Source organism: Lineus longissimus, chromosome 4 (assembly GCF_910592395.1).
Source record: "Lineus longissimus chromosome 4, tnLinLong1.2, whole genome shotgun sequence".
NCBI classification, from domain to species: Eukaryota; Metazoa; Nemertea; class Pilidiophora; order Heteronemertea; family Lineidae; genus Lineus; species Lineus longissimus.
In genome coordinates, this window is record NC_088311.1 from 1,463,706 (window position 1) to 1,475,376 (window position 11,671).

The 11,671-nt window shown below is 42.0% G+C and overlaps 1 protein-coding gene and 1 non-coding gene across 2 annotated transcripts in view; one reads left to right on the plus strand and one right to left on the minus strand.

Annotated features, from left to right (window-relative positions):
• LOC135485945 (uncharacterized) overlaps positions 1–6,969 on the plus strand; it is a 48,319-nt gene extending 41,350 nt beyond the window's left edge. Inside the window, exons 4-6 of the mRNA XM_064768357.1 lie at positions 3,287–3,331; positions 3,723–3,782; positions 4,822–6,969. Of these exons, the coding sequence (XP_064624427.1) occupies positions 3,287–3,331; positions 3,723–3,782; positions 4,822–4,991 (275 nt within the window). The 3' untranslated portion in view covers positions 4,992–6,969. The remainder of the gene's footprint in view (positions 1–3,286; positions 3,332–3,722; positions 3,783–4,821) is intronic.
• Trnae-cuc (transfer RNA glutamic acid (anticodon CUC)) lies at positions 1,548–1,619 on the minus strand. Its single transcript has one exon. It is a non-coding gene; the product is annotated as a tRNA-Glu (tRNA).
• Positions 6,970–11,671: the final 4,702 nt, after the last annotated feature.

The following is an 11,671-nucleotide window of genomic DNA, read 5'->3' on the forward strand; positions in this document are numbered from 1 at the left end:
GTCGAAGCATTTACGTAAACTCATGAAATGTTTGAAGGGTGCAGAACAATCGACAGAACGAATGGACTTAAACTTTGCTGAATGCCATTAAACCCCACACTTGACGTATCAGGATAACGGTTAACCATCACAGGCACAATCAAAATGTCAATAAACCATTCAATAAGAGACATGCGGTCACGGTTGTCTCGTAACCCGGCATTTTTTGACTCCGCTGGCGAGGTTTTTTTGTATCCATCGGCATTTGGAGGCGTGATAATCTACTAAAAGGTAAACCCCTCTCGATACCGTCTTCATGACCGGGCATTTGGTAATTGGTGAGAAAGACTGCCAAGAAAGACTCATGTTTCAAGGGCAACAAACTATTTTATTGCCTCTGTGATGCTGTGATTTATGATTATACCTATGCCGGTTTAATAAATAAACGTCAAGAAGTCGCAAAAGAATAACGCGGGGACATAACAGAACTCAATGAATATTTAGTTCGCATGCGCGAGTATTGAGTGTAAGCAAACTCGACCCGCTGCATCGACGAGAAGGAGCAATAAAGCCATTGACAGCGAAAACCGCGCGGCAAGTCAGTATATTGTCGTAAATATTGGCATCATTTTTTGTTCATCTAAGTGGTCATCGTAAGATCAAAAGGGCGTAAGATCAAGCCCGAGATTTTGATACTTTCTCCATGTTCGGGTTGGGCCGACTTGTTTTCGTCCTCGATTCACACTCGAGGGCCGGGTGCGATAAGTGGTACCGGTAGCCAGATGCCGATATTTCTGAATAATATATAAGGTGCCGATCCTTTGATAGGGAGGCTATATGATACACGATGATACTCCCACAAATAGTCAAAGCAAGTTCCTTCCTGGGAATCCGCAATCGAGCTTTGTTTGGTCTTTCATTGAAACGTTGAAACTGTAGCAGATAGATTAGATTCGCTTCCATCGAAACGGGGAAACGGTTGATTAGGTTTAACGTTGACATGGCGTGGATTAGCTTTACGCCCATTGAAAAGCATATCCGATGTTTTGTAACGAGCGCACAAGCTTGCAGTTACTATCTATTGGCCTGGGGTCATAAAAGCCATAACTTATCGAACGTAATCGTGAGGGGATGCAAGCGACAGCTAATTAATTACTCAAACGGACATCATGAAGCTCTGCTTGCGGCAGCATCTGTCATAAAAAAGGCTTGGTCAGCGAAAGTTCCATTAGTGAGGTTAACTTATTGAACCACCGTAACAAATTTGTATTGTACAGATTATGAGGCAAAATCAAACTCATCCATCATAACATCGCCATATTTTTCTTACATCTCGGTCTCTGACGGCTCAACGCCGTTCCAAGAGGCCAATAAAACGCCCTCGTCGTTGCTTACCTTCTTCGGAATGACCGAGACATTTCACATCGTTCAAAATTGAGGAAAAAAAAGAGGAAATAAGGTGTTTGCCAAGAGCCTTCTCGTCGTAAACACAAACAGCCCAAAAAGCATTTTCAAGTTTTTTTCCTCCAAGAGGACACTTACTGAAGAAATGCAATGCAAAAGAAGCGTTCCCACACAGGGAATCGAACCCGGGCCTCCTGGGTGAGAGCCAGAAATCCTAACCACTAGACCATATGGGATTACTTGTTGACCAAAGAGTATGCTTTGTTGGTGAACAGAGGTCCGTCATTAATATGGACTCAACTGCAGTAATCCTGACTGAAGGATTTCCGAATTATTCGAGGTTTTCGTGATGTGGAGAATAACTTTATATCCAGTGTACATTACATTGAACTATTTACTATAACTATCCATCCATGCTATACTCTGCCAATTGTTGGACATTCAGAGTCTGTTGGAGGTTCGATTTGCCCTAAAATTCAGTCTGTTCGCTCAATAACCGAACACATTTACTGGCATGCACGTAATCGGATGCACTTGCATAGAGACTGATTCAGCACAAGCGACAATTAAATGTCTATCCTTTTTGTCGCCCGTCCCTGTGATGTCCATATCACCCAGCGTGACACATCCTGGGCAGGACGTGACTGATTGTTCCGTTCGACAGGCAGGAAACACATAACCTGTAAATGGCTTTGGCAAAACATTTGTAACGTTGATTTTCCTGTGTCTTCAATTAGTGTATCGTACCTGTTAGATAGATAGACAATGACGATGCGTGCGGGGGACAGATATATCAGAGTGGTAATCGTAGCTATATTCCAACCTTGCGTCAGGAGACTGCGGAGGCGCACAACGGCTTGGGACTACAGGCTGAATGAGCCGCAATCTAGCTTTCCCGGCGACACCGGAAATAGAACTTGAGCCTTCTGGATGAGAGCTTCTGATAGTTTCCCCTCCTTGTTTTATACAAAAAGACAGGTAGTTTCCCACCCATTGGACCGTCTTGTAGCTGTGTAACATATGATTGAAATCACCAGTGAAATATGGAACCCGACCAAAAACGCTAGCGAAAAAACATACCCCTGAAAACCTATCCACAACCCAAAGTATAAACGTCTTGACGCGTGGGGTTATTGATTACAGATGTATACTAAGCGAAGAATCGTAGCAAAAACATTATCAAATTTTATGTTTGGTTTTTTTCTCGATATAGACATTCATTTCGCAAGAATGAGTTTGATATTCCGTATTAGAAAGAAAGAACTATAAATATTAAGGATAACAACACACATATCAATTCGGCGCAGAACAAGCACTTAACTGGTTTATGACAATATTGTTATCAGCTTTTAAAAACAGTGGATAAAAAGCCACAATTTCCAGCCCCACGGGCGTAAATTCGGTACATCGTCTTGGTAGGTTTAAGTGCTGAAATCGCCTCCAGTAACAAATGACAAAATAAATGCCATAATTCTGATCCGAATTCAATACTCTATAAACAAAGCTGCTATTCATTTTTGATGGGGACAACGGATGTTTTGACAGAGGGGGTTGTCTCTCAGCGTAAACAATGTTCTCTCGCAATCGGGTTTCTGATCCATGTCCGATCGCGACATTTTACAAGCCAGCAATGAGCAAGGTTATTGCGTCGCATCGCCGTCGTTATCTGTCTTTTGAGAACGGGCTTGTTACTCGAAGGACTGCCCCAATCTCTCAAAGGACCTCTTCCTCGTTGAACTGCTGATGAGAGTCCCATTTAAGAATACTGAGTTTTGGGAACATTGAGAGTGACTGACGGCCCATGGCTTACCTGCTCAAACAGCCGCTTCATTCCTACGGGTAGTTTTCAATCTTTTATATAAATTACTTGGGAAATACAATGGTTATTTTCATCTCTTTTCAGCATGGTGGAGCAAGAAATCCGACCCAGCCTTAGCGGATTTATCAGGTAAGAACACGATATCATGATCTTATAGGTCAAACATTTTTCAGTAAATAGCACAGAATTTCACCTCACAACACCATAGAAAGTTCATGAAAAACGAAGGATATAATGTGCCGAAAATCAGACTTTCAATGTAAGGTCCAAGCAACGCCGTACAGTTTTGCGACTGCGCAGGAGTCTAGGCTACCCGAGTATGCAGGACTCAGGACGCTCTAGTCTCGCGAGATCATACCAAACGAGAAACGAGGGATCGGAATCGTTACGTCTTTTGCTGGCTCTGTCAGCTGGATTGGAATCAGGATAGCGTCTGGAAGAAGGAAAATGGGGATCCAGGCGAAACAAAACACTGGTGTAATGACCTATGGTTGATATCGTCTTTTACTTTGTTTTTCAGGTGAAAGGATGGACGGGGAAAACTCAGAGCAGCCTTGTTTATCACAAGCTCACAGAATAGGTAAGAATTGGCAAATCATTTATTTATCCATAGTATGTAAACAACCATGACTTCCTCCTCTTCACCATTCAACTACAGCCACTTTGATAAGAACAAAGGCAGTTGGTGGAATATTTGGAGGAAACCATCATAATTTGCGTGTCTCGTTGAACACGTTTGGTAGACAGTTCGCGCTGATATTTGCCCATGATTTCATAGAAAGAAGTGGTTTTTTTCGATGCGACACTGTAGCTATCTAAAACCCCTCTTAAAGAGTCTGAAATGGATTATGTTTCAAGGTCAAAACGCCCGCCACAAAGGACATGGAGCATGCGAATAGCTGGCTTTGGAGCATGCGATTAGCCTCTTTGCTGCTCTATCGAATGATGAGGGGCACTTGTAGCAGGCAGGTGGCCAGAAAAATAAAGGCGTCAAACGACTGATGCTATGATGAAGGAGGAAGAAAAACGCTCCAGGTGGATGTAGGCCAAGCGTTGAATATCTAAAGCGAAAAAAGCAACCTGTTCCACACAATTCCATCCATTTATAGCTAGCTATTACATATGAATATAAGCTAATTGTAAGGTGCACTCTCAGAATTGAAGATTTGAGGTTTTGAAAAACAGGTTTTGGGCAACAATGATGAGCAACCTCAGAGCATTTTGAAAAAAACCCGCTAATGCATTCTTTGTCTTCATGTTATATTCTTAAAACAGTGTTATCAGTTATAAATGGAAAAATACCTGAAAATCAATGCAAATTCCGCAGTTTTAATGAAAACAAATTTTAATGCGTTTAATTTAAGTTTACACTTTGGAATCAATTCTCTTTTTATGAGTAATTTGCCCATGGCCTAAACATTGAATTCTATAGGTTTGGCACTTTAATTCACTTTCATGCTAAAAGCAAGGCAGCTATAAATGTACATTTCATTAAAATGGAAAGATTTGAAATTTGTTTTGTGTTACTTCCAATACTCTAATTATAGACTTGCTGAGTCATTGTGGTCATATTGTTAACATTTGAGGTGTGTCAGGATAATCCTTTCTCTATTTTGCAGATTGCTACATCAACAGGTGCGTCCCCGACTTCGTGGAATGCGGACGACTGGCGCGGTCTCGTTCCGGATTTGGAGCATGTAAACAACAGCATCACGAGTGTGCTCTCGAATGTTATCCTGATACGAACAAAGGCCCCGCCTTATCCCTCTTCTCAGGACTTCAGGGATAAAAGTCCAACTGGAGAAAACTTTATAAAACTTGTGTAGAAATTGAGTGATCATCTGAGAGGGCGATGAGCCCTGATATAGACATGAGAACGGCATGGATCAGACACATCTGTGATTGTAGGATAACGTTGTTCGCATGAGACGAATTTTTGTTTCCAATGTTGGCGAAGTAGAAAATAATACTACTAAAACAAATAACACTCTCCATTATTGTAATTAACATTTATATTTTAACTAAATGTTGTTAACCCCATCAATAATTGATAACTGCGCACCCTGCTGCGCAGATGAGACATCAGAAAAACATCTCTGAAACGACTCGGTTTTCAAACCAACAAATCCTATAATGACACGTGTTTCAAAGTTCGAAAACTATTCGCACGAGGTTAATTTGGAATGCGATCAGACGCAAAATACAGTGTTGTTTTCTGCTCGACTCCATTGGAAGTCAAAGACGAAAGACGCCAGTAGATTCTGCTTTAGTGGCCCTTTAACATGGATTATTATAATACAACAGGTTTCGCAACACTTTGCCTTCTACTAACAATCTCGTGTCTCCTAATCTATTTCTTGACAACGCCGAGTTCCCGACAACAAATCCTTTCAAGGCAAAACTATTGTGACTTAACTATCAAAATCACCAAGTGCGATTATTGCAATAAAAGATTGTTCATAAGTAGACTAAAACAAACCATCTGAAATATTTTGTTGTACCTAGGACGGTATCAGATTTACCATGCAGCCTGAACTTTGAGGTGAAACCATGTACATGTACATGTACATGTACTTATTGCAATACATCACCAGCGTGATTTGGATAACGGAGTCACGATAGTTCCACCTTTACACCAACGTACAGCAAAACTTTGTCCCAACGTTCGCCACGAGTGAACATCGCATGAGTGCAACCCCAGTGTCACCACGTGTCCCATGGATGTTATCAAGAATGTATATATATTTGATTTTAGTTATATGCATTTTGCCAGCAGTGATCGGCTCTATGTCCTCAGTGTGGTACCAAGGGTGTGATATACCCGCTTCATTTCAATAGCATTCATTATGGCTCGAAACCATCAAATATGGCTGCCCCTGGTTCCTAATTGATGCTCATCATTGGCCGATCTAATATCAATATCCATCTTCGTTATCTGGTGTGTGCGTCTAGAGGTTAATGTGCTGAGAACCACAACTTCCAAACTGTGAGTGCGTCGCCCGTGGTCAAGCAATCAACACTGCACTGCATGGCCAAGTGGTCTCTATGCGGTGGAGGTGTTGGCCCAAACCTTAGGTGCTTTGGCCCAAGGTTAGGGCGGAATTTCACTCCTTCATGACCAGCCGCACTGCTGAAGGAGAAATCATTTACCTCTGCCAGCCGAGATAGCCGGAAAGAACATTCAAGGCACTTGAACGTGGTTGAAGACGTTTAGGGAGGCAAGAGCATTGACTGTATTTGTCAGATTCGTTGTATATCTTTACCACGACCAACGCTGTCATGACTGTGACCGAATCCGATCACAGAGACTTGGATCCATTATTGTCGATCCACACTAGACACTGCTGTCCTGATAATATGTATGAGCGTTGAAGATCAGTAGGCTATTTCTGCATCAAACCTAAAACTTGTGTCGGATTTGTCAGCATATGTCTTTTATTCCGGCGCGAAATGTAAAGAAATGTGTAAATTAGATTTTTACGCTGAGACCATCTGCCGTTTTGTTAATTTCTGGCTGCTGCTTCCAGTACGATGAATGGGCAGTCATGCAGAAAGATGCCAAAACGGTGGTGTCAATATTGTAAGCTGTTCAAAGACTAATAAAATTTTAAGAACTCCTGTTAATTTCTTTTAGTCTAGATTGCTGTTTGTGTGATGTGAAGGTAACTATGTCACTCATTCGCGTATCATTATACCCATTGTTCGCCCATGTACACCTTATGATAACCGAAGATAAATAAACATATTTTCTTTCCATGTTCTTCTAATCTTGAGCTTGCGGACTTTTCTTGGTGGAATAACCATCGTCTCTTAGATATACAGCCTACATGCCGAGCCAATATCGTCTTCGTCTCATTCTTTCTCTCAATATGTTGTCTTATCTTTGCTTGTCAGAATTTTTCTATAAGCGGGTTTTCAACGAATTCTTCGAGGAAACGAGAAGGAAAATGAACATAGCACGAAAACAGACACTGCAGAAACAGACCAGCTGGTTGCTTTATCTTTAGATTATTTGTTCTTCGGCAAATCCCTCGGTTGATATCTCCAATGACAAATGAAGACGGATAAGTCATCGCGAGATAGATATCTTAACCCATTTGTTACTGCATTACAAACTGCTCTATTTGCGCCAAACCGGTCGAAGCGTGAGAGCCCGTCTTGTACCCGTACGAAGTACCAACTTCCTGGCAATGACAAGTGCCGCCTGAAACGTAAATTCAGTGTTGCCAATAACCACATTTGATCAGTGTTCTTCACAAAGAAGCAAACATATTTCATCATTGAATCAATGATGAGCTCATGGTAGATACGACCATGTGTATCCAGTATTAACGATTTAATGGCGGAGAACCATTGGGATGGCTAATGGTGGAATGTATCATAATCACCATCATAGATGACGAAACTTTTGCCTGTGGAGCCCAAACTGTTGGGCTGCTTAATCAAATGTCAATGGTAGAAAACTTTCCTGAGCAAGTCCCGTGGGCAGGTTTGCAAATGTCATGGTTTCACGATGAAAGTCCGTGGAACAGAAGACACATCAGCGATTCACTGCTTTCAACGTGAATTACCATTCGCCTCAGGAGGTTTGGTCGATAATAAATGAAACAGCCACACATTCCACTAGTCACTCTCAGATACTATTGTTTCTTGCCTCTTTGCACTTTTGCAAAAAAAAACAACAACACCAGAACCTCCAACAAGCAGTTTCACCATCCATTCTATGCTTTTTCTGGCGCATTAGCCTGACTATAATGGAACGAAGGCATCTTTTTCAGCGATACATCAGTCAAGATGAATGTAAGCAAACAATCTTTAAAGTTGTGGGAATCGCCTTTTTGGCCTGGGTTGGGACAACACTTTTAGACAATCACTATTAAATGCCATGGCTTCCACCAACGCTCTTATGCAGCAAGTCCTGATATCCTGGACCCCCATGCGCACTGAGTCCCTGTCGCCCTTCTAACCTCTCTTTAACCGGATCAACGCCCAGGATCTTTCACCTGATTCACGCCTGCCTGCATCGGCTGCGGTTAAAAGTCCATATATAACGCGAATGCGAGCAACCCCAGATTATACGATGAAACTGCATGGATTTTTTACTACAAATAACAGAAAGCAGTTTTAAAAACACCGCCTCTTCGACTCACCTGTACATGTACATGTACATGTTTGTATTTTTAATGGATTTCTACTTTTTGCCTTGATTCGCCTCGTGTCAGAGGATGCGAGATGCGAGCAGACCGTTAGTGACGAAAACGTTCTCACGCAGTTGCCCCTTTTTCTGGCTGGCTTTTTCCTCCCACCGGTGTATAAGGGACCCGGCGACCCGCCATGTGATGGTGGGACTACTATACAAGACTTGCTTCTGAACAATTTCAAAGCCAAATTTGTTGGCGGGCTGATGATGTTTCGTCATTTTGAGCAGAAAACAAACTGCTTTTAGTTCCAAATCCGCAATGCCAAGAGGAGTTTTCGTCAATACAAAATCAACAACGGATTCCATGCATATTTAAGTCCATACTGTTTAAGTCCATGACAGTGTGGACATGCACGTAGTCCCAGAGCGAAGGAGTACCGAGAACCCACGCCGGCTGGGACTCGGGAATATTCATGGAGAATTTCAAGGTTTATTTGGAATAATAATTAAATAAACGATCAATGTTGACTCTACATTGTTAAAAATTGATCAAACGTGGAATGAAATATGCCGCCAGCATCACATCATGAAAATTTCACCAATGCCTCCTGTATGAAATGAGCAGGGTCGTACCGTGGCGATCATATTATTCGTACACTAAACCTTTCCTCGTGGGGATCAAAATGTGTACACAAGGGCTCCAATCATCTACTGTATGGTACATTTACCATTCAAATAATAATATCAATGTTTTTATAAATAATTTATTCTCTATTAGAGTTTGAGTATGAATCGGAATGATGGATGACATCTCTCTTGATACTAGCGACAGTACCCCAGAATCCCACGTGTTTACCAATAGACGAGATCAAAGCCTACGATGTTGCATACAGTGGGTACTTCTCTGCTCAGGTTCTTTGTTCCCCGGGTCAACACGATCATTTAAAACCTTGAGTAACTCTAAGTTTAAACGCAGGAATGTAACCCAAGGATAGAACTAAAGCTGAAAATCAACTGCAACTCTTTCCATTTTGGAGATTATGAGATTGCTGTAGTTTCTTACACACTTTTACCTTTCTACATATATGTTGCCCGATGCCATTTCAACTAGGGACAAGGGATCCGGAGACTCAGGTTTTTGATACACCCGCGTCAGTCACGAGAGGCGGAGTGCATTGAAAACCACTAGTGCCAGGATGACTGAAAGGCAGCCACGCGTTTTTAAAGAATGATTCTCTCCGGAAAATGATATAGTGTTCCAGTCAGTTATCGTATGGTTCTAACAAGAATGGTTCCACCCGTCCAGTCGTCATCAGTCAACGGACAGTTGAATCCATTAAATACAAACGCTGTGTGTTTAGTGATTCGCATCACGCCTGGTAATCCGCGAGCATAGTTAGCCATGATGTGTATAATGACATGAGACTGACATGAGATAGTAACACTAATTGAATGATAACTTCCTTGGGCGATGTTGATGACCATACGGGATGTAAGTATGTTGAAGACGTACACTTTCGAGAAGTGAGTCCAGCTTCTTCGTGACTTTGTGAGTGAATCATATAAATTGGAATTCTCACTTATTCTCACTTATAACGTCATTTAATTCTCTGGTGAAGAGGTTACGACTGGAGGCATTCCGTGGTTCTTACCTCTTCGCATGGCCTATACGCCGTTACTCACTACCGGTGTCCTCCTTGAGTGGACATGGGCTTACTAAAACAGGAAAATAGAGAGGATGACACATTTTTAAGATATTAAACTATATTTTGGGCCGTAGACCCGATACAAGCATTTGGCACTGACTGTGCCTTCAACAGGCAAGGTGTCATCCTTTCTATTCTTTTTATAATGATCAACACGGCTTCCATTTTAACCGGGCCTTACTAATCATGCAACGAGAAAATCGACAAACATTACTTTCTGTAAATTGACAGCCTGATTGTCTCTGAATACAGGCCTTCTGGTGTCTGTTTGAGATTCAGACACCCCACCGGGCTAATAAGAGGATGTGTTTGTTCTACAAAAGTTCTAAGATAAAGGACGTCTCATGGTTGATACATCTCCTGTATACCTAAGTGTATTCCAAAGGTGAGAGAGAGGCTAGGCTCTTTGTTGTGATGTCGATACTTTGGGGCAAAAGTTCGAATTAGCTTATTTATCTTTTTGATACAACAAGCAAGTCGGAACCCTGTATCAATATGAGTCACTTTATGATCATGTTATCAATCAAAAAGAATGACAACCAATATATAACTAGCTCATCAGCTCTGATCAAAACCATCGGTTAATCTCGTCTGCCTTCTGATCACGACGAAGAGCAGAATCCATTGAAATCAGTTGGGGCGTTTAAGAGTTTCAGCCAGCAAAATCATTTTTACACTCTGTAGAAATCCGAGAACTGTTCTTTTAATGATATAAAGACAGTGAAAGCTGTTATTGGTTTGATAACAGTATCCAGGGGCCTTGGTACGGTAGCCAGAAAAATGATTGTTGGATTGCCATCTTTGTTTGCGGCGTCCTTTTACTGGTACGCCTTACCCATGAGGCTGGCTGAAATAACATATTAAGATTCTTTCAAAATAACCAATGAAAGATTGGAGATAATATCGTCTGCGGCGATTATCACGTGCTGTGTGATATTCTCAGGCGAGGACCATCAATCCCCCAACAACCCAAACATGCCACTACTAAATGCGGTTTCCTCGTAAGAAAAGTATGTTTTCAACACCATTATCGCCCATGAGCATCCAACAGTGGTGTCGTTCCATCTCCATCTTATCCACCATGTTATGGTTAATCGTTTTACTGACAAGACGGTCTCTGTGTTAGACGTCGCGATAGACAGCCTTGTGTTTGGATGGAGCAAACACGTCGCCAAACCATTAATGAAGTGATTAAATCTACCCTTAACCCTTCCGAACTAACGCCTGAATGCATGGTTCCTCGGTAACCATTGCCGCCGGTTTTACTTCCGACATTGATGAAGACCGGAGCCAGTATCAGCTCATAACGGAAATGTAAAATCGTTTGCATACCCACACTTCAGATACATACACTTAAGAAAATCTTTCTCGTGACAATGCTCCTCCTTCTTGCTGGTCACTCCCAAGACCATCGAGACAAGAGATAGTGATTGTCTTACCTTGTCCGCCAGGGAGTAGGACGCATCCGTCCGGCTCCGATTACCCTTTCTGACCCACCGGTCGCATGGCCTAATCGGATGCTGTAACACGAGGCTTGCCCCGAATCGAGGTGAAACATAATTGTCGGGGAGGCAATATCCGCAAAAGGTTTTGTTTCACGATTTGCTTACTTCTCTTTCTCCT